The following is a 23,996-nucleotide window of genomic DNA, read 5'->3' as shown; positions in this document are numbered from 1 at the left end:
ATTCTAATAAGTTTCTAGGTATTTTCCCTACTACTCTAAAGCATGTCACTTTGTTAGAATAGTTTTAATTTTTAAAGTAATCTACTTTATCTATCCTAATATAGTAAAACAATGACATCATGTAATCAATGACAAATATATAAATCACTTAACAGTGTTTTTCATGCTGAGTCTGAATTCTAGTGTACATTTTTACTTATGGCACATTTTTATTTGGATGTTAAATTTTCATCAGAAACCTTTGACGGGCATTTTGTTGTTCAGTTGCTAAGTCATGTCCGACTCTTTGCGACCCCATGGACTGCAGCACACCAGGCTTCCCTGTCCCTGTCCTTCCCTGTCCTCCCTATCTCCCAGAGTTTGCTCAAACTCATGTCCAATGAACCAGTGATGCCATCCAACTATCTCATCCTCTGTTGCCCCCTTCTCCTCCTGCCTTCAATCTTTCCCAGCATCAGGGTCTTTCCCAATGAGTCAGCTCTTTGTATCAGGTGGCCAAAGTATTGGAGCTTCAGCTTCAGCATCAGTCCTCCCAATGAATATTCAGTGTTGATTTCCTTTAGGACTGGTTTGATATTCTTGTATTTAAATTTTATAAAATTTATGGTTAAGAAAGTCAACTCACATACTCAAGTTATTCCAAAGATATTTAAATGTTTCCCAATAATTGGATTGAGTGTGTGGTGTTTAGTTGCTAAGTCGTTTCTGACTCTTTTGTGACCCCCCGCTCCACTGGACTATAGCCCTCCAGGCTCCTCTGTCCATGGGATTCTCCAGGCAAAAATACTGGACTGGGTTGCCATTTCCTCCTCCATGAATTACATTTTATACCTATAAATAAGATAGGCCTTTTTCTTAATTGCTCAATTGCTTAGTAATAATCAATTGTAATTATTAGTAATAATCAAAAGTAATTGCTCCTTAATTGCTTAGTAATAATCGTGGCTCCAGTCTGAAACAGGAAACTTTTCCAACAACTGCTTCACATTTATGACTTTGTATAGTTTATGCACCATGCTCTGACTATACATATACTTCTTCTGAAGCTCATCTGGTGCTTAATTCACTGCTTGATTTGCCTGAGGTCCCCGCTCCCAGCTACCCTCTCCATGCCATGTCTGGCTCCTTCACTCACACTCTTCTCTGTATGACACCTTGTGGGTGAAGACGCAGTAAGATACTTAGCAGATATTGTCAGGTGAGAAAAAAATAAGAGCTACATAGTACCATGCTTTTTGGTTTTAAAAAGTCCCTTACACATCTGTATGTGTATAAGGGACTAGAAAGTTAAATACCCAAGTGTCTTCTTCACGTTTATCTGTATTTTGTAGCATTATTACCTTTTTAATACAGGAAAATAAAAGCTTACATATAATCTAACTCCTTAAAAAATACTCAGAATTACAAAAGGAAAACAGCTGTACTGTGGAGATGGGGACAATATCAGAAACAAGTGATCAAAATTAATGTCACCAGTAATGTGCAGCTGTCATGTGCCTCCAGCTGTGGTCTGAGGACACGATAGCACGTATATGGCTGCACAACACGAATCCACCGTGACGCACGGAAGACGGACACACGGCAGCACTGACGGTTCACAAGGCAGCCTGCACTCTCCAGAAGGGTCAAGGGTGCTCAGGCTGAGGAGCTGGCTCAGATCAAGAGGCAGAGAGGCTGAAGAGACACGACAACTAAGTGGAATGTATGATCCTAGACTAGATCTTCTAAGGGAAAAACACTCACTATTGGAACAACGGATGAAATTCATCGTCAGTAGATTAATAATGTTGTTATCAATGTTAAATTTCTTGAATCTGATAACTGCACTGTGGTCATGTAAGAAAATAACCTCATTTATACAGGATGTACAGTGAAGTATTAAAGGGATAAAGATGTTTGATGTGTAAAATCTACTTCTAAATAGTTCATAAAAAATACTGTGGAGGGGAGGAGAAAGAGGGAGAGAGAGGAGACAAATGTGGCAAAATGTTAAAAACTGGTGAATCTAGAGGAACTTCCAATGGCCCAGTGGTTAAGAATCCGAGCTCCCCAGGTTCAATTCCTGGTCAGAGAACTAGATTCCACATGCCACAACTAAGACCTGGCACAACCAAATAAATAAATTTTTTTAAAAAATTGGTGAATCTGAATTAAAAGTATATGAGTGTCTTATTCTTTTAACTTTTCTGTATGAAATTTTAGCCTATCAGGCACAAGTTTTTTTATTTATAGGAAATAATACACACAAAGTAAGTTGCAAATTATAGTGCATATTCACATTTCAATTAAGCCTTGAGCAGGTATGTAAAATAATTTTTAAATATCTTCTAAAATAGAAAATTCTTTTTTCTGAAATAAGTTTTTATATAAAGTCAAATCCTTATGACTTAAGGATGGTTTTACAGTCTTAAGTGATTCTAGAAAGTGCTCTTGTTTCACTGTGGTTGCTTCCAGTCCATTTTCTTGCAGAGCCAGCAAGGCGGCCTATAAAAGACAAACAAACAATAGGAAATAATAAATATGCTTCACTGTTGTTTTATGATATATGGTAATACTTTAAAATCTGAACATCAAAATCTCAGTCTCACTTCACAGAATTTCAATATTCGTGGCAATAAAAACATTAAGCTAAAAAGTTAAAGTGATTAAGTCTTCTCAGTGGACCATCTTTTCTTCTACATTACATTCTAGCCTTAAATGCGGGGGTGGGGGGGTGGAGGGGGGAGCAGGGTGGGGTAGGGCCGAGTGCAGAACAACTATATTGGAGTATAGATGAGATCAACTATACTCCAATATAAAAAAAAAAAAAAGATGAGCGACTGTATTCCTGATCTCAGAGTAGGAGTTTTTAAACAGGACACAGCACTGATCATAAAGAAACAGAAAATGAACAAACCACTGTTATGCACAGGCTTCCCTGGTGGCTCAAATGATAAAAAAATCTGCCTGCAGTGCAGGAGACTGGGCTTCACTCCCTGGGTCAGGAAAATCCCCTGGAGAAAAGAATAACCCACTCCAATATTCTTGCTTAGAGAATTCCATCGACAGAGGAGCCTGGCGGGCTACAGTCCATGGGATCATAAAGAGTCAGACATGACTGAACAATTAACACTTGCACTGTTAACACATAAAACCACGGAAGAACTTCACAGACATAATCTTGAGTTAAAGAAGCAGACAGAAAAGCATACCATATGGTTCCATTAATATAAAGTGCAAAAGCAGCAAAAGTCATTTCCCCAGTGCTAGAAATCAGGAGAGTGGTTCTTTTGTGATAGAGTAGGAAGGCCCACGGAAAGCTTCTAGCATGCTGATGACATTCTTTCTTGACCCAAGTGGTAGTTATACAAGTATGTTCACTTTATATTAATTCAGTGGGTTGTATCCTTTTGATCTGTGCTTTTTTCTGATGTTATATTTTCACAAGTTTTTACAAAGGAAAAACCTACAATGGCTGACCTTTTTTCTGCCTTCAAGATAAAGTTTAAATGCCTTAGAGTGCCTTACAGGGATCTGTGTGAGCCGGCAACTGGCCACCTCTTCAATAATGTCATCCCCTCACTGCCGATTGTCTGCACGTTTTATTCCCTGTGGCTCAAACATTCCCAACTCCCTAATCATCCTTCCACTTGCAAGGTACACACACCTTCTCTCAGAAAGCCTTCTCTCATTTTCAACTGGATTGGTATTCTTCCTAGCACCCTAAACTTCCCCAACTCACTACATTTTTAAATTCAGTATCACCTCTCGGCACTACCCCCTGCCCCATCAACCTGTAAGCCCTGAAGAGAAGGTGAGGAACCAGGGCGGCTTGTTTCACCTCCCATGGTGCCTCCCTTTCAGTACAGACTGCCAAGTGAATGAAGATCTGAATAAATGCAGAAATATGTAAATTTTCTTCACTAATTCATTAACTTACTTCTTTGCAGAGGTTTCCAAGATCAGCTCCAGAGAAAAAACAAGTTTCTGCTGCTACCTTTTCTAAGGAAACATCAGGCCCCATTGGCATGTTTTTTGTACAGACTTTCAGAATAGAAAGCCTTCCCTGGAACAAAATAAAACATAATATGTTTAGAAGCTTAATGTTTGACATAATGTTATATTAAGACATACAGAATTTTCTATATTACAGAGAAAGTATATATATTTAAGAATTAAAAAATAAGAATCACTTTTTCTCAAGAGGTAAGAAAGTAAATGTGACATCAAGATAAATTTTAATATTTTTATAATTTTTAAAAAGTAAAATAGAGTAAAAAAATTTTTTTCATCCTTCAAAATCTGATAAATAAAAAATGCATTTTCTGTGTCTTTCACCACTCACTGCCAGTGGCTCTGGATGTGAAGGACAAAGGGTTTATTGATTCTTTGGCTGTGGATACATTATATAATCTCTGTAAACTCAGATTTCTCCACTGTAAAATAAGGATGCTCACCCAGATAATCTCCAAAACTCTTTAATGCTTTAGGATTCTTCCATTCTAGCTGCAAAATAATTTTGAGGATACTCCATAAACTCAGTATTTTGAGTCTTCCACAAAGCTGAAATTACTACCATTTTTTAGGTTTATGTTTCTCTGAAAACAGGGCCAGAGTACCCAGCAAAAGCAGATGAAAATGATAATTTATGATGGGCCATTAGGTAAGGAAAAACACAGAATCCAACATAGGACACATACCATGTACACTTACATCCTGTCAGGAACTCAACTCTGCCATCTTCTTAGAACTCAGACACTGATGTTTATTAGGAATGCTCACACAGAGTAAATGTGCACAGTGATTACCTTTTCATCTGGAGGTGGAATATAAATAATCTTATCTAGTCTTCCAGGCCGTAACAAGGCATCATCTAACACATCAGGTCTATTTGTTGCTGCAACAACCATGATGTTGCTATTGAAAACTTCTTGAAACTCTAGCTGAGGGAAAATATACAACACAAAGTAACATCAATAAGTTGTTAATTACTAAATGTATTTTTTTTTAATTACAAATCAGCAGGTCTGTTTGTTTTAAAATAGGAGAATGCTGTTTTCTTCAGACTAGAATGCTTACATTTCCTATCCAGACCACCTTCTCAATATCAAGGCACCCTAGAAACAAATTATTAATCAAAGAGCTACACAACACGCACACAGTGAAGGGAGTGATCAACCCGAGTGGGGCATCTTCCATGTGAGAACTGATGAAAAGAGCCCTACACCACAGCAAAGAACATTCATCTGCTGACCTGAATGCATCTGAGCCCCAGCGAATGATTACAACTTAAATGCATGCCTTGAAAAGACAGAAGCATCTGACTAGCACATAGTATACCTATGAAAAGTCTTGGCTCTCATGTTCTTGAAGAGGGAGATTTACTTTACCTCTTTTTTTGTTTTTTCTTCACAGAGGCAAAAAATATGACAACTAATATAAGTTGCATGTATATAAATCCAAGATGAAGATTTTTTAAAAAATATCTAAGAGCTGCTACAGCAAGGCCTTACACATGCTAAGCGTTCAGAATTGTTGAACTTAATTTTCAGAGCAGTTTCCCAGTAATGTGATCTCTCAAAGCAATGAGTTCCCTGTATCTTCAAGTATTTTAGCAGAGACTGGGTAAATACCTGTCAGAGGCTATAGAAGGAATTCCTGCTTTATGAGAAATGATTAGAACACCTCATGGGTGCCTTCAAATTCTAGTGGCATATGCTCCTAAGGAGCTATAAGATTCTCTTTCTATGGAACAATTTAAGAAATGGAAACAAGAAAAAATGAATAAAAGCTTTAGAAGGAACAGGATTTCCAAAGGTCACTTTAACTGCATTAGAACCAAGGAAACCTCAACAAAACTGGAAGTTTTTCATTACTGATTATTGGAAATAATAGTCTGTTTTCTTTCATTTCCCATAAAACACTCGTTTATCAGGATACAGAAATACGAAACTCCCTTCTCCACTAGCAATACGCAGTTACATTTCTAATCTTAGGGGAAAATTCACATTCATACATATCTAAGATACTTTATTATAAAATTTGCCTCATCTTCCCAGCTAAATCACAATTTTACCAGTTCTGTAAAAATCCTAATAGTCAAACTGAAATTATATAATTCTATGAGATGAATCCAGCATAGGAAAAGATAGTATAGATGCAGTCTAATTATTGTTGGCCTGGATTTTTGGTGTATCCTGGCTAATAAATACCTCTTCATTTTTTTCCAGCTGCTTGCATTTACCATGTTGATCTGATTTACTTCCTCTTCTCTCTATAGTCTTCAATCCAACACCATCTAATTCATTTAGGAGAACAGAAAGAACACGATCTTGAACATTACATTCTGTTCTGCTGATTGATCGAGAGCCCAAGATTGAATCAATTTCATCCAAAAACACAATTGCTGGTGTATTTGCTCTTGCTTGTCGAAATACCTTTTGTTCAAAAGTGGAAATATTAAAAGGCTATACATCATGCCTTATTCATATGAATGAATGCTTTCTGCACTACTATTTATAATTTTTAAAATATAAAAAGAAAGATTCTAAATGTCTAAGAACTGGGGAATGAACAAATAAAATAAAGAACAGTATTATACAGGGGTTAAAAATCTTATTTTCAGAAAACATTTAATATTACTGAGTTTTAAAAGTGCTAACACTAAGCTAAATCACAATAAAGATATATATGTATGTATATGTATACATATGTGAATGGATATATATATGGTGGTTTGGTGGTTTAGTCACTCAGTCGTGTCCGACTCTTGTGACCCCATGGACTGTAGCCTGCCAGGTTCCTTTGTCCATGGGATTCTCCAAGCAAGAATACTGGAGTGGGTTGCCATTTCCTTCTCCAGGGGATCTTCCCGACCCAGGAATTGAACCCAGGTCTCCTGCATTGCAGGCAGATTCTTTACCGACTGAGCTATGAAGGAAGCCCAGATATATATATACATATATAAAATGAGTGGATAGTACCTAAATATAAGAAGTGGATAGGTATATATATATATCTATAATGAGCAGATATAATATCCACTCATTTTATATATGTATATCCACTCATTATAGTATTATATATATAATATCCACTCATTCCCCTGACCAAGGAAACAAAACGACAAAGAAAATTCACCCAAATGTTAGCAGTAAGTAGAAAGATTGTGGAGGATTTCCTATTTATACTTTTCTATATTTTCTAAGTTTTCTATACACAAATAGGTATAATGTTCTTAACAGGAAAAATAGCCAGTTACATTTAAAAAAATAAGGTTTATCCTTAAGGCATGAAACAAAAATTCAAAAGTAAACTTAACTACATGAGGGAAAATAAACAAACCAACCTGAGATAAGATTTTCTCTGAATCTCCAACAAAAGGCGAGAAGAGATCAGCTCCGCTCACGGAAACGAAAGAGCAATGACAGCTCGTAGCCAGGGCCCTCACCAGCGTGGTTTTGGCACACCCAGGGGGCCCATATAGGAGAACTCCCTTTGGTTGTGTCAGGCCCATCCTAACAAATTCCCGAGGGAATTTCAGAGGCCATTCAATGCTCTAAAAGAACACAAAAAGAGACAGGACACAAAAGGAGACAATTGTTTGAGTATAATGTGAAAAAAAACATTTTTCAATAAATTCATTCAACAATCTTCAGCTACCTGCTATGAGCTGGATATGGGGTCTAATCTCCACACAGCAGCCAGTGAGCTTATGACATAAGTGAGGTCACATCACTTCCTGCTTAAAATCTTTTAATGACTTCTTGTCAGAATTACAATATTCAAATCCAAACTCCTAACTTATGACTGCTTACAAGGCCTAACATAACCCATCACCCAAACACCCCACAGTTTGTTCCCATCTCAGGGCCTTTACTTGCTAGTCTCTCTGCTTGAACACCCCCTTGTGATCTTTATATGCTATTCTGCACCACACAGGTCTCCACTCAACAGTCATTTCCTTGGAGAGGTCTTCCTTAACCACTGTAGTTAAAACAGACCTTCTTCCTCCTAGGCACTCTATGCTACTATCCATTTTTTATTTTTGGAGCACTAACTCATTTGCTATCTGAAATTACTGTATTCCCATGCTGAGTCTGTCATTCTGCTCTTGCCAGAATGTAGGCAAAGTTCACCTCTAAATCCCCGTCACCTAGAATGACACCTTCACAAAGTAGGTACTCATTAAATGTTAGCTGAATTATAAATAAATCTTCAATACCTCTGAGGTAGATGATTTTGTTATTATCATAATTTCAGAGATGCAGAAACTCAGGCTTAAAAAGTAAAGTAACTTGCCCAGGCCTTATTACCTTAACGTGAATGAGGCAGCAGAACTAAGACTAATCCCAGACAGTGTAGGTCAAGAGCGGGAGTTCTTAACTACCGATACGTTGCCTCTACAAAAAAAAGACAGACAAGATCCCGTACTAGAAATTCCTATTGTAACTGGGGAGACAGGCTTAAAAACTAACAACCAGGCCAGAGTAGGGCATTCCGTGGACAAGGAACAAATATATACAGAGACACATCAACCATCCAGTTCATCTCCCAGTGGTAAGCAGAACAGGGTGGAGGACGTGGGAGGCAAGGAGTGATGGAGCTGAAGTGGAAGTAGGAGTCAGATCACACTGGGCCTTGACAGTTTCAGTCAACAATGAGGAAGCAGTATGGAGAATGAACTAGAAGGAAATGAAACCAGAGGGACGGAAACCACTTAGCAGTGGTCAATAAGTGCAATGACTCAGACTACAAAAATAATAAGGCTGGATGTGTCACAGGCAGCAGAGATCGTGTGGGAGGGATGGACCTGAAACATACAATGTAAGTGTACTTTATGCAGGGGGGAAGTCCAGAGGGGAAGGTATGTGACATGCAACATGACATGCATTTAGAAGACAGGTCTCTGACTTAGGGGATGGGGCAACTGGCTGTCTTTACTGGGAGAGGGCATCCAGCTATAGAGATGGAATTGGTAAGGTGAACTCTGGACACGCCATGCTGAATCCGAGATCCCTAGAAGTTATTTAGTATGCAGGGAGTTAAGTAGTTTTGATGGTCAAAAGAACTATCTGCACGGGTTATAAAGATTTCTGAGTTAGCTGCTTTCAGGAGACAGCTAAAGCCTGGGACACGCTTCAGGAGATGAGAGATGAAGGACTCACTTAGAAAATGCAAAAAGAGGACTCTTGGGAGCTTGGAGAATTAACATTTAAAATAAGGGAGAGGAATGCTCAAAAAGGTAGGAAAGCCTAACATCTCAGAGCTAAAGGAAGACAGTGTGTCTCATAGGAAAGTATGGCTATTTTGTGAAGATTAAATGAGAGCATATTAAAAAATTAGAGCATATTTAAATGTGCTTTAAGAAAACAGGAGATATCAAGGGAACATTTCATGTAAGGATGTGCAAGATAAAGGATAGAAATGGTTAAGGACCTAACAGAAGCAGAAGAGATGAAGAAGAGGTGGCCAAAATACACAGAAGAACTGTACAAAAAAGTCTTAATGAACCAGATAACCAGGATGGTGTGGTCATTCATCTAGAGCTGGACTTCCTGGAGTATGAAGTCAAGTGGGTCTTATGAAGCATTACCACGAACAAAGTTAGTGGTAGTGACAGAATTCCAACTGAGCTATTTCAAGCCCTAAAGGATGATGCTGTTAAAATGCTGCACTCAATATGTCAGCAAATTTTAAAGACTCAGCAATGGCCACAAGACTGGAAAAGGTCAATTTTCATTACAATTCCAAAGAAGGGCAATGCCAAAGAACATTCAAATTATCATACAATTGCATCATTTCACATACTTACAAGGTTATGCTCAAAATCCTAGACTTCAGCTGGCTGAAGTGAATTGAAAACTAGATGTACAAACTTGATTTCAAAGAGGCAGAAGAAATCAGAGATCAAATTGCTAACAGTTGTTGGATCATGGAGAAAGCAAAGGAATTCCAGAAGAACATTTACTTCTGTTTCATTGACTATGCTAAAGCCTTTGATTGTGTGGATCACAACAAACTGTGGAAAATTCTGAAAGAGATGGGAATATCAGACCACCTAACCTGCCTCCTGAGAAATCTGTATGCAGGTCAAGAAGCAACAGTTATAACTGGACATGGAAAAACTGACTGGTTCAAAATTGGGAAGGGTATATAAGACTATATATTGTCACTGTGCTTATTTAACTTCTATGCAGAGTACTTAACTTCTATGCAGAGTATTTAACTTTCTATGCATCATGTGAAATGCCAGGCTGGATGAAACCCAAGATGGAATCAAGACTACCAGGAGAGGGATACCCCTGACGTTCAGTGGTTAAGACTCCACACTCCCGAGGCAGGGGCCCTGGGTTCAATCCATGGCCAGGGAACTAGATCCCACATGCTACGATGAAGATGGAAGGTCCTGTATGATGCAACTAAGACCCAACATAGTCAAATACATACATATATACATATATATACATACACAAAATACATATATACATGCTGCTGCTGCAAAGTCGCTTCAGTCGTGTCCAACTCTGTGCGACCCCATAGACGGCAGCCCACCAGGCTCCCTCGTCCCTGAGATTCTCCAGGCAAGAACACTGGAGTGGGTTGCCATTTCCTTCTCCAATGCATGAAAGTGAAAAGTGAAAGTGAAGTCGCTCAGTTGTGTCTGACTCTTAGCGACCCCATGGACTACAGTCCACCAGGCTCCTCCATCCATGGGATTTTCCAGGCAAGAGTACTGGAGTGGGTTGCCACTGCCTTCTCCTATATATATACATACACACATATAAATATGCACGAAGATTACTGGGAGAAATATCAACAACCTCAGATATGCAGATGATACCACTCTAAAGGCAGAAAGTGAAGAGGAACTAAAGAGCCTCTTGATGAGAGTGAAAGAGGAGAGTGAAAAAGCTGGTTTAGAACTCAACATTCAAAAAAACTAAGATCATGGCATCTGGCCCCATCACTTCATGGCAAATGGGAAGGGAAAAAGTGGAAACAGTGACAGATTTTATTTTCTTGGGCTTCCAAAATCACTGTGGACAATGGCTGTGGTTTTTCCCAAAAGTTGTGTACAGATGTGAGAGTTGGACCATAAAGAAAGCTGAGTGCCAAAAAATGGGTGCTTTCAAATTGTGGTGCTGGAGAAGACTCTTCAGAGTCCCTTGGACTGCAAGACGATCAAACCAGTCAATCCTAAAGGAAATCAACCCTGAATATTCACTGGAAGGGCTGTTGCTGAAGCCGAAGCTCCAAGACTTTGGCGACTTGATGCAAACAGCTGACTCACTAGAAGACCCTGATGCTGGGAAAGAGGGTGGGCAAGAGGAGAAGGGGGAAACAGAGGATGAGGTGGTTAGAGAGGAACAAAGACTCAATGGACATGAATTTGAGCAAACTCTGGGGGATGGTGGAGGACACAGGAGCCTGGTATGCTTTAATCCGTGGGGTCACAAAGAGTCAGACACGACTTAGTGACTTAGCAACAACAAAATGTGCCTATCCATGGATACAAGGATATCAGGGTTCACTGTACATACAGCTCCTAGTTAAGATAAATAAATTATAATGGATACTTATAAATTAGTCTTGTGTGTGCTTGATTTGAGAAACCTACTTTCTTATGGCAGGATCACCCAAAAGGGAATTAGAAAAATTAATTTCTGGAACTGCAATGCAGGTAAGAAAATCCGGTGAGCTGTGACCCTTAACAGCCACTGTGAGAATCAGTATCAAGTAACTACTCAGGCCAAAGTGACTGTTAATTTTGTGTTTTTACCAGTTTTGGGGTAAATTCAGGCCTATGAATGAAGAATTTGTACAGTCTATGAACTAAGAATCAGTTTTACATGTTTAAATGTAAAAAAAAAAAAAAGAATATTCTGTGGTGTGAAAATTATGACTTCAGTGTCTATGAATAAAATCTCATCAGAACACAAATACTCATTACATATGACTGCTTTTGTGCTGTGATAGCAGAGTTGAATGACTGCAACAGAGACCATAAAACCTAAATTATTTACTCTCTGGTCCTCCACAGAAAGAGTTTACTGACCCTTCATCTAAATTAGAAACTCTTTAGAGCAAAAACTAAACAAAAAGATGAAGAAAGAAAGTATGAAAAATGGCATTTGATGTCTGTAGAGTCCAGTTAAACAAGGACGGAAAAGCAATCATTAGATCCAGATGTTGCTGCTGCTGCTGTTGCTGCTAAGTCGCTTCAGTCATGTCCAACTCTGTGCAACCCCATAGATGGCAGCCCACCAGGCTCCCCCATCCCTGGGATTCTCCAGGCAAGAATACTGTAGTGGGTTGCCATTTCCTTCTCCATGCATGAAAGTGAAATCGCTCAGTCGTGTCTGACTCCTAGGGACCCCATGGACTGCAGCCCACCAGGTTCCTCCGTCCATGGGATTTTCCAGGCAAGATGTTAGGTTCCCATTAGTGAAGGCAGCCATAAGTTTCAGTGCCACTTGTTTACACCACAAGTGCATTACACTTAGACCATCATATTCTACTGGCTTAAGCAGATTCTCTGTCTCACCTGCTTTAATTTCAGTTTTACATCTTCAAGGCCACCAATCTGCTCCCAGCCAACAGGTTTGATGTCTGTCAGTCCAATGACACTTCGAAATGACGAGGGTTGGATCTTTTTAAAAGCTTCAAGGAAGTCTGTTTCATCAATTGTCGGATTGTCCTGGTTCTGAAATAATCCACCCCAAAAAGTGAAATCAAACCAAAAATCAGGTGGGCCTTTTTTGTGGCACACAAACATGATTACTTTTTTATTGTGATCCTCATTTGAATTTATACATCTATTTTGTTGTCACTATAAAGAAATTTATAACACATGGTATGAAAAAATTAAATGTCTCCCCCTCAACTCCCACCAATCTTCATCCCCAGAGAATGTCAACAGTCTCCTGTGTATTCTTCCAGTATGTTTATGACATGTGTATATCCTTTCAAAGAGACACACAAATGGGACCATACTGTACACATTAATTTGTACTTTTTCATCTCTCAGGAATCTTTTCATGTCCACGAATACAATAATACCTCATTCTTTCTGACAACTGCATAACATTGCCTGAGTATTTTAATGACACCCTTCTGTTGAACAGAGGTTTTCCAGTCTTTTGGTACTCAACACAAAGCTGCAACTGAATGTCTTTGTACACATGTTCAAGTATTTTATATAATACTTCCCTCAAAATAGAATTACTGTGCTTAAGAGTATGCACACTCACAATTTTCATAGCTACTATTAAAATGTGCTCCAAGCTGTACCAATAATATGAAGCTATTTTCCCCACATCTCTCTAACAGTGGACATGACCAAACCTTAAATTTCTGCCATTGTGACAGAAGACATGGTGTTTACTATTGCGTTAATTAAATTTCTTCAATCAAGAGTGAGGTAAAAAGAATAATGGAATTAGAAAATAAATTCTTCAACCATTACAGTAATGGCTATTTGAGGCAAGAATCATCAGTGGATGCCAATCTAGGGGAGAGAAAGTCTGACAGGGAACAGGATGTCTGCATTGTCTCAGAGGGTCTCCTCACAGATTTCTTATTAGTTGCAAAGGGAAAAATAACAGCTCTACAGCAGACAAACCGGACCAATGCTTGACTAGTTGATCGCACCAGTCACCCACAAGGGGCACCCCCAGTGAGGAGCAGGTGGGCACACTAAGGCTCCACAAATGACATCCTAAGAAGGACACACTAACATTTAATGCAGTGCTCCCAACGGGCATGCATAACCTGAATCTAACTAGGAGCAAACAGACACATCCTAACTGATAGACGCTCTATAAAATCACTGACTTTAAACCTTTAAAAATGTCAGTGTCAAAATGTCACGCACACACCAAGAAAGTGCTGTGGAAATGTTCAAAATTAAAGAAAACCAAAAACTAAACATAATACATTGTCCTGGACTAAATTCTACACTGAAGGAAAAGGGTGCTACAAAACTTGAAACAGCCAGCAAAATCAAAATAGGGACTGTAGATCTGACAACATTTTGATCAGTGTTAAATTTCTTGAATATAATGAGATTATACATACTCGTTCATAGGAAATGGACACTAAAATATTAAGGGATAACAGGTTAAGATGCATGCAACCCATTTGCAAATGATTTAGAAAAAAAAAACAATGTGTATATGTATACAGATGACCCTTGAACAACATGGAGGTTAATCCTTATTTAAGTAGAGGTAGCCCAACAAATCTGTTGTTCCCCACATCCGTGGATTCAGCCAGTCCTGGACCGTGCACTACTTGTAGGATTTACTATTGAAAACTATCTATGCATAAGTGAACTGGCGCAGTTCAAACCCATGTTGCTCAAAAATCAACTACATATATAGAGACAGAGAGATGAGAGAAAAGAGAGGAGGATAAAGCTAATATGGCAAAATGTTAAAAACTTGTCAGTTTGGATAAAGGAATTAACAGGAGTCCTCTACCTTCACCTCTCCTTGAAGTTTTGTTTAATTTAAAAAAATTTTCCCCTGAAGCTTTAATTATTTCAAAATAAGTTTTTAAAAGAGAAAGAATCAAAAAAGACTAATCTTTAAAGAAAGTTGAGGATTTTTCATGTTTATTAGTCATTTGTAATCCTTTCACTGTCAACTACCAGTTCATCAGTTCATATTTTATATACATTTTCTCTTAGATTGGTCTTATTGCTTTGTAAGACTTCCTTCTATACCAAGGAAATTGGTCTTTTGTCATGGGCTGAAAGTATTTTTCCCAGTCTGTCTCATGTCCTTGCCTTTGTTTATAGTATTGTTTGTTTTGCTTTTGAACTTGTCATCTTTTTTAAAAATAGTATTGTTTTGCCATTCTAAAATGGTCATAAATTATCTACTTTTTGGCTATTAAAAATTCATATTTCTATTTGTAATATCTGTATTATATTTAAGTATTTAGCCTTACATAAAATTCTGAATATTTAGTTGTCCCAAAATTCCCATTTTCAATAACAAACTATTTTATCCCATTTATGTAAGATTAAATAAGTGAATATGTATACACAGAGCTCTTCTTAACTGTTCCTAAAAATGCTAATAATTATAATCTCTGGGAGATGAGCTTTCAGACAATTTTTATCTTGTTTAATTTCTCACAAAGAATGTTATTAAATAATTTGTTTAAATAGCATCTTTTTTTTTTTCCACTAGGTAGCAGTATCAGATATTGCGTAAATGAATACTAATATACTTTAGGTGAACACCAACTAACATTTGAAAATCCCATTTACACTTCCAAATCATTAGTGTGTATATATTATTCACTTGATTTTCATAACCCTTTCAGGCAGATAAAATCCTTTCCCTTCCATGTGTATATGTTTATGTGTTAAACTGTATTTCCAATGCTTTAATACACATACTTGACAAAAAGCTGAACAAACTCTAATGTGTCCTCATCTGCCCTGTAATAGAGGCAGCAACAGCCCCTCAGCTGCCTGGAGATGGAAAAAGAAATAGATGGAACCAGTACCTGCCCAGATGTCTCTGTCCATTCTTCCTTTTTGCCTTTCTTTTTTCCACTTCCCCTGGTTGTTTATGAACTCAGCCATCACCTGTGCTAACCATGCCTAGGCAGGCCCTCCTGAAGTAGCAGTGGGCTCCACCCTAGGACAACTGCAGCTGGCTGGTCCACCTAAGCCAAGGTGCTTTAGGTCAAGCCTGGAACTTCAAAGCAGAGGGAATTCTAAATGTAAACCTCTGTTCCCGCATCCTGTACTCTCGTCCTCCATTCAAGAGGCATATATTCTCACATCTTCACACACGGGACTTGTCATTAAATCTTTAAGCACTTCTGGTTCTAAGCCCCAAAGATGAGGACTTAAAGTTCACGTAATTCCTTCCCTACCTTCAGTGTAAGAGTAAAAATAAAGGAAAAGAAGATGAGGAAGGATATAAATTAATTAGCCAAAAATGTTTTCAAAATCTAGGATAAATCATCCTTTTATGGTTTAAAAAAAACCCCTTAAAAAAAATTAGGGTTAAGATCAAAGGACAGTTTTAAGTGTTATAACAGAACCCCTAGCACAATGAAATTAATTTTTTTCTGGAGGAGTTTAGGGACTCAGGATGACTTATTACTTACAAAGTGAACAGATGTTCCAATCTATAGTGTTGAAAACTACTACATTTAAGTTAATATCCCAACTATTTTTTCAAAAGGCACTCATGAATTAAGGATTTAAATGTCAAAGATGAATTTAAGTAAAATTCCAGGCACCTAATCTTCTCCAGAGTAAGAAAAGGTTCTTTTCCCTACAAGATGTGTACTGATAACAAAGGGAAAAATAGTATCATAACAATGGAGAAATCTCAGAGATAACCACCGTATCTAAGATATCAAATCAGTAACAGGACAAAGATATATCATTTCTACCTAACAGACACAATGAGAAGAACACAGTATCATTTCTGGAATATTTCTGCCAAAAATGCAAAACTTGAATCAACTCATGAGAAAATAGCAGTAAAACCTACACTGAGGAATATCCTACAGAACAACTAAACTGTACTCTTAAAAATAATTAAAGTCATGAAAGACTGAAGAAGTTTCTAGATTAAAGATTAAGAAACCATGACAACTAATAAATGCAATGTGTAATCCTGGATCAAAAAATATTTTTTTTCTTTTTTCCTTTAAAAATTTTTGCTACAAAGGAAATTAATGCGACAAATAGTGAGATTTGGATAAGGTCTATATAGATTAAGTGAAAGTTGGTATTAATTTCTTCATCTTGATTATTGTTTGTACTACTGGTTAGTCTGATTTTAGGAAATAAACAACTCAACTTTTCAAAGCTATGCGGGCATTCTGGCTGCATTTGAGAGTATGAGTATATATACATAAACATCCATACACATGAAGAGAGTATGATAAAGCAAAGGTGGTAAAATGTTACGTTTGAAGAATCTGGGTGAAGAAAATGAAAAAATTCTTTGTACTATTTTTGCAACTTTTCTCTAAGTCTGAAGTAGATTCAAAATAAAACGAAAATTTTAAAGACACGTTTGATTCTTCTGGGGTCACAGTGTCTTTTTCCTTATTGCACTGGGCTTTAGCACTAAAGAGTTAGTATGGGAGAACGGGAACATGCCCTCGGCTGACCTAGAGAAGTCAGCTCTCTGTCCCCACTTTCAGTCATACACTAGTTATATATGGAATTCAGATGTAAAAATACATATAAGAAACAGATGTCTAAGGTGTCAAAAGTTTCAAGAAAAGGTACTTACCACTTTTTTAAGTCCCCAAATTAACTTGTTACATTAATAAAAGGGTTAACATATGTCATAAACCAATACTTCTTACCTTCTTACTATGAAGGAGAGCCTGCATGGCAGCCTCCCTACAGAGTGCAGTCAGGTCTGCACCAACATAGCCAACTGTCATTTCTGCAAGGAGGTTCAAATCAACTTGACCAGAGATAGGCATCTTTGAAGTAATCACTTGTAGAATTGCCTTTCTTTGTCTAAGAGTGGGAGTTCCAATGACAACCTATGTGCAAAGCAAGAAAACATTTACAGCTTAAAAATATTTTTTTATCCTCACAAATGTATAATAATTTAGCGAACAAATCTGGAACTATTACTAGGTACTCTTAAGTACATATCTTAGATTCTGAATATGAGAAAATCCTTATTTTCAAGAGTGAAACAGCTGGCTTGAAACTCAACATTCAAAAAACTAAGATTATGGCATCTGGCCCCATCACTTCATGGCAAGTAGAAGAGGGGAAAAGTGGAAATGGTGACAGATTTTATTTTCTTGGGTTCCAAAATCACTGTGGACAGTGAATGCAGCCACCAAATTAAAGGATGCTTGCTCTTTGGAAAGAAAGCTATGACAAAAATCTAAACAACAAATGAGAAAGCAGAGATATCACTTTGCCAACAAAGGTCCCATATATCAAAGCTATGGTTTTTCCAGTAGTCATGTAGATGTGAGAGTTGGGCCATATAAAGAAGGCTGGGTGCCTAAGAATTGATGCTTTCGAACTGTGGTGCTGAAGAAGACCCTTGAGAGTCAGTCCCCTGGACTGCAAGGAGATCAAACCAGTCAATTCTAAATGAAATCAACCCTGAATATTCACTGGAAGGACTGATGTTGACGCTGAAGCTCCAATAATTTGGCCACCTGATAAAAAGAGCCGACTGATTAGAAAAGAACCTGCTTCTGGGAAAGACTGGAGGCAAAAGGAGAAGGGAGTAAGAGAGGATGAGATGATTACTTAGCATCACTGATATGAGTTTGAGCAAACTCCAGAAGATAGTGAAGGACAGGGAAGCCTGGTGTGCTGCAGTCCATGCAGTTGCAAAGAATCAGACATGACTTAGTGACTGAACAACAGCAACAACGTCAGGAAGTTTTTATTTTGTTATTTTTGAGAACCTATCACTTTCTAGGAGCCAGTAAACCAGAAAGTCTATGTCCCTACCCTTATGGAGCTTATTCAGCAGACAGGTATTAGATGGCGTGAAGAAGAAATCCACTTAAGTTCTAAACAGATTATGCTAAAGTCTGCAATTATCAGCTGTCTCTTTACAACCCTACCACAAAGTTCAAACATCACAACCACTATTCAAACTATCTAACAGAAATCAAGAATCAATTTAGGGCTGAAGTTTATAAAATAATACTTGAATATTTGAATATTTTGAATATTCAATCTTCCTGACAACTAAGAGAGCAACTGTGGTACAGGATGCTGGCATTCAGACAAGGAATGCATAAATCTAGATAGAAGAGTTAACGTCTGCTTTGATTTAGTTCTTCCCTGCCTTCTTTCTTATTTCAACACATTTGTTTCTTGAGGCTATCCTTCTACTTTAGATTCTCATTCCAAATCCTAAGAGTTTAATAGCTTGTTCAGTTCAGTTCAGTCGCTCAGTCGTCTCCAGCTCTTTGTGAACCCATGAATCACAGCACGCCAGGCCTCCCTGTCCATCACCAACTCCCGGAGTTCACTCAGACTCAAGGGCATTGAGTCGGTTATGCCATCCAGCCATCTCATCCTCGTCCCCTTCTCCTCCTGTCCCCAATCCCTCCCAGCATCAGAGTCTTTTCCAATGAGTCAACTCTTCGCATGAGGTGGCCAAAGTACTGGAGTTTCAGCTTTAGCATCATTCCTTCCAAAGAAATCCCAGGGCTGATCTTCAGAATGGAGTGGCTGGATCTCCTTGCAGTCCAAGGGACTCTCAAGAGTCTTCTCCAACACCACAGCTTGTAGGAGTCCTTAAAAACTAACACTACTGATAACAGTATTCATCCTCAGGGCCTGCAACAATCCCAAACGGCCCCCTGGCTTCTCAGAGCAATTTGACTCTGGGAGGGAAAGGGTCCTGGCTTGCAGATCATTTGTTAACCAGAGAACAGGTTCTCTAAATAAAAGCCCCACTACAGTCTCCCTGGCTTCCAAAGCTAAGTGGGAAACGCCTCGGGGCAGCCAACCAGGGCCAGATGAGGCCGGATTCAGGGGCAATGCGCTAACTGGCTGAGCCTTTATTTACCTCTCGGTCAAACCTCCCAGGTCTGCGCAGCGCTGGGTCTAGAGCATCCGGCCGGTTGGTGGATCCCACAACCACCACCTCGCGGTCCTCACCGATGCCGTCCAGCAGCGTCAACACCTGGGCCACCACGCGGCTCTCGGGGGCTTGGTGTGCGCCGCCCCGCCGGGGACACAGGGCGTCCACCTCGTCCAGGAAGAGGAGGGTGGGACGGCGGCTGGCCAGCTCCCGGGCGCGCTGGAAGATCCGCCGCACATTTTCCTCCGTCTCCCCGGGCCGGGCGCCCTGGAGCGCGGGGGCGCTCACCGCCAGCAGCTCCGCGCCCGTCTCCCGCGCCACTGCCCGCACTAGCTGGGTCTTGCCCACTCCTGGGGGGCCGGCCAAGAGCACCCCGCGTGGCACTTCTAGCCCCAGCGAGGCCAAGGCGCGGGGGTAGCGGAGCGGCAGGCGGAGGAGCTCCCGCAGCGAGTCGGCGGCCTCCGAAAGGCCCCCCAGGGGTACCTCGGGCTGCGGCTCCTCTTCCGACGGAGGCACCTCGCTCAGACTGATGTGGGTGCGAGGGGTGACCAGCCCAGCCGGATTCGGGCTGGGCGCCCCGCTAACGATGTGCAGGGCGGCCACTGGACCCGGAGTGCCTGGAGGAGCGGCCACCACGTGGCCCTGAGAGACTGGACGGTTCCTCAGCAGCTCCTGCACCGCCTCCAGCACAGCGGCTGGACTCGGGGCACCAGACGCACCCGCTTGCTCCCTCAACTCCGGCCACACCGCGAGGCGCCGAAGGGGCGGGCAGGGCACTAAGCGGAGTCGGTTCAGATTAATAATGCCCCCAGACCCCAGCGCGCCCACTGCCGTCCCCGGGCTCGTACACTGCGGGTCCAGCTGCACAAAGCCGTCCGCTCCATCCCGCCGCGGCCAGGCGGTGCAGAGGCAGGAGCCACCGTCAGGCAGCGAGATCTTCACCGCCGAGCCCAGGTGGGCGCCTAAGGCGCGGAGGGCGGTAGGACCCAGACGACAGCGCTGGGTGCCCCGATCCCTAGTTTCTACGGGTAGCAGCTTTAAGGGAGGTCCTTCCGGAAAGGAACCCGAGTCCGGAGCCATTTCTCACGAAAGACTCAAAACCCAGGAAAATAGGACAGGAATTCCACCGGGCCGGAAAGACCGGCGCACCGTGGCCGGAAGCAGGTGATGCGCATGCGCCAGGGAAGCCGCTGATGCGGGTTCCCTGATAGGTGGAAAGGACCAATGGGAAGTTAGACTAAGTTAAACAATGATGGGACCGTCAGGCTAGTTTGCCACGGTGTTGGGTTTGGTAAAATCTCGTGGCCCTTTTTATAGCTTTGCAGACACTATGACTGACTTCTAGAGTCCATAGTCACTCACTGATCTCTGCTATTTCCAGCTCCTAGGTTGGAACAACCTAAAAGGAACCAGGAAACTACTGAGAGATCCTGAGATGGGGAAATCACCAATTAAACCCTGTTTTCTTCTTTCTCTTAATCCTATTGCTTTCTATTCTCTTTGAAGAATAAAGACTAAATTCAGACTTCTCAAGAACAGCTTTGTAATTTCTAAAAATTTTTATTGGCGTATAGTTGCTTTATAATGTTTCTACTGTACAGCGAAGTGAATCGTATATCCTCTTTTTTGGATTTCCTTCCCACTTAGGTCACAACAGAGCATTTAGTAGAGTTCCCTATACAGTAGGGTCTCATTAGTTATCTATTTTATACATAACATGAATAGTGTATATATGTCAATCCCAATCTCCCAATTCCGGCCACAACCCTTCCCTCTTAGTATCCACACAGCTGTTCTCTATGTCTCTGTCTTTACTCTTGCTTTGTCTGAGGAGGCCTTACAAATATCTGTGGAAAGAAGAGAAGCAAAAAGCAAAGGAGAAAAGGAAAGATATACCCATATAGCTAGTGGAGGTGATGGAATTCCAGTTGAGCTGTTTCAAATCCTGAAAGATGATGCTGTGAAAGTGCTGCACTCAATATGCCAGCAAGTTTGGAAAACTCAGCAGTGGCCACAGGACTGGAAAAGGTCAGTTTTCATTCCAATCCCAAAGGAAGGCAATGCCAAAGAATGCTCAAACTACCGCACAGTTGCACTCATCTCACATGCTAGTAAAGTAATGCTCAAAATTCTCCAAGCCAGGCTGCAGCAATACATGAACCATGAACTCCCTGACGTTCAAGCTGGTTTTAGAAAAGGCAGAAGAACCAGAGATCAAATTGCCAACATCCGCTGGATCATGGAAAAAGCAAGAGAGTTCCAGAAAAACATCTATTTCTGCTTTATTGACTATGCCAAAGCCTTTGACTGGGTGGATCACAAGAAACTGTGGAAAATTCTGAAAGAGATGGGAATACCAGACCACCTGACCTGCCTCTTGAGAAATCTGTATGCAGGTCAGGAAGCAACAGTTAGAACTGAACATGGAACAACAGACTGGCTCCAAATAGGAAAAGGAGTACGTCAAGGCTGTATATTGTCACCCTGCTTATTTAACTTCTATGCAGAGTACATCATGAGAAATGCTGGACTGGAAGAAACACAAGCTGGAATCAAGATTGCTGGGAGAAATATCAATATCCCCAGATATGCAGATGACACCACCCTTATAGCAGAAAGTGAAGAGGAGCTAAAAAGCCTCTTGATGAAAGTGAAAGAGGAGAGTGAAAAAATTGGCTTAAAGCTCAACATTCAGAAAACGAAGATCATGGCATCCAGTCTCATTGCTTCATCAGAAATAGATGGGGAAACAGTGGAAACAGTGTCAGACTTTATTTTTTTGGGCTCCAAAATCACGGCAGATGGTGACTGCAGCCATGAAATTAAAAGACACTTACTCCTTGGAAGAAAAGTTATGACCAACCTAGATAGTATATTAAAAAGCAGAGACATTACTTTGCCGACTAAGGTCCGTCTAGTCAAGGCTATGGTTTTTCCAGTGGTCATGTATGGATGTGAGAGTTGGACTGTGAAGAAGGCAGAGTGCCGAAGAATTGATGCTTTTGAACTGTGGTGTTGGAGAAGACTCTTGAGAGTCTCTTGGACTGCAAGGAAATCCAACCAGTCCATTCTGAAGGAGATCAGCCCTGGGATTTCTTTGGAAGGAATGATGCTAAAGCTGAAACTCCAGTACTTTGGCCACCTCATGCGAAGAGTTGACTTATTGGAAAAGATTCTGATGCTGGGAGGGATTGGGGGCAGGAGGAGAAGGGAACAACCGAGGATGAGATGGCTGGATGTCATCACAGAAACGATGGCCGTGAGTCTGAGTGAACTCCGGGAGTTGGTGATGGACAGGGAGGCCTGGTGTGCTGTGATTCATGGGGTCGCAAAGAGTCGGACACGACTGAGCGACTGAACTGAACTGATACCCATTTGAATGCAGAGTTCCAAAGAAGACCAAGGAGAGATAAGAAAGCCTTCCTCAGTGATCAGTGCAAAAAAAATAGAGGAAAACAAAAGAATGGGAAAGACTAGAGATCTCTTCAAGAAAATTAAAGATACCAAGGGAACATTTCATGCAAAGATGGGCTCAATAAAGGACAGAAATGGTATGGACCTAACAGAAGCAAAAGATATTAAGAAGAGGTGGCAAGAATACACAGAAGAACTGTGCAAAAAACATCTTTACAACCCAGATAATCATGATGGTGTGATCACTCACCCAGAGCCAGACATCCTGGAATGTAAAGTCAAGTGGGCCTTAGGAAGTACAACTATGAACAAAGCTAGTGGAGGTAATGGAATTCCAGTTGAGCTATTTCAAATCCTAAAAGATGATGCTATGAAAGTGCTGCACTCAATATGCCAGCAAGTTTGGAAAACTCAGCAGTGGCCACAGGACTGGAAAAGGTCAGTTTTTATTCCAATCCTAAAGAAAGGCAATGCCAAAGAATGCTCAAACTACTACACAATTGCACTCATCTCACATGCTAGTAAAGTAATGCTCAAAATTCTCCAAACCAGGCTTTAATAGTACATGAACCATGAACTTCCAGATGTTCAAGCTGATTTAGAAAAGGCAGAGGAAACAGAGATCAAATTGCCAAAATCTGCCAGATCCTAGAAAAAGCAAGAGAGTTCCTTGCTTTTTCCTTCCAGTGGAAACAGTGGCAGACTTTATTTGGTGGGGGGGGGGGCTCCAAAATCACTGCAGATGGTGACTGCAGCCATGAAATTAAAAGACGCTTGCTCCTCGGGAGAAAAGTTATGACCAATCTAGACAACATATTAAAAAGCAGAGATAATACTTTGCCAACAAAGGTCCATCTAGTCAAGGCTATAGTTTTTCTAGTAGTCATGTATGGATGTGAGAATTGGACTAAAGAAAGCTGAGCACCAAAGAATTGATGCTTTTGAACTATGGTGTTGTAGAAGACCCTTGGGAGAAAAGTTATGACCAACTGAGACAGCATATTAAAAAGAAGAGACGTTAATTTGCCAACAAAT

The 23,996-nt window shown here is 40.3% G+C and overlaps 1 protein-coding gene across 1 annotated transcript; it reads right to left on the bottom strand.

Annotated features, from left to right (window-relative positions):
* SPATA5L1 (spermatogenesis associated 5 like 1) lies at positions 2,145 to 20,705 on the bottom strand. Its single transcript, XM_018054152.1, has 8 exons — positions 19,533 to 20,705; positions 17,335 to 17,520; positions 12,527 to 12,685; positions 7,328 to 7,537; positions 6,192 to 6,416; positions 4,788 to 4,922; positions 3,920 to 4,045; positions 2,145 to 2,484 (listed from the first exon to the last, which is right to left on the bottom strand). Exons 1-8 carry the CDS (start codon positions 20,625 to 20,627, stop codon positions 2,317 to 2,319), a joined length of 2,304 nt encoding a protein of 767 aa, XP_017909641.1. The 5' UTR covers positions 20,628 to 20,705; the 3' UTR covers positions 2,145 to 2,316.

Source organism: Capra hircus, chromosome 10 (genome assembly GCF_001704415.2).
Source record: "Capra hircus breed San Clemente chromosome 10, ASM170441v1, whole genome shotgun sequence".
Taxonomy (NCBI): domain Eukaryota; kingdom Metazoa; phylum Chordata; class Mammalia; order Artiodactyla; family Bovidae; genus Capra; species Capra hircus.
This window is presented reverse-complemented; position numbering and strand designations above follow the sequence as displayed.

Excerpts from the sequence above, each read along its gene's own strand:
- SPATA5L1 (XM_018054152.1), bottom strand. The coding sequence starts at position 20,627 with ATGGCTCCGGACTCGGGTTCCTTTCCGGAAGGACCTCCCTTAAAGCTG. Across the intron at positions 17,521-19,532 it reads CTGGGAGGTTTGACCGAGAG|GTTGTCATTGGAACTCCCAC; the intron begins GTAAATAAAGGC and ends CTTTGCACATAG. Across the intron at positions 2,485-3,919 it reads TTGGAAACCTCTGCAAAGAA|GCCGCCTTGCTGGCTCTGCA; the intron begins GTAAGTTAATGA and ends TGTCTTTTATAG.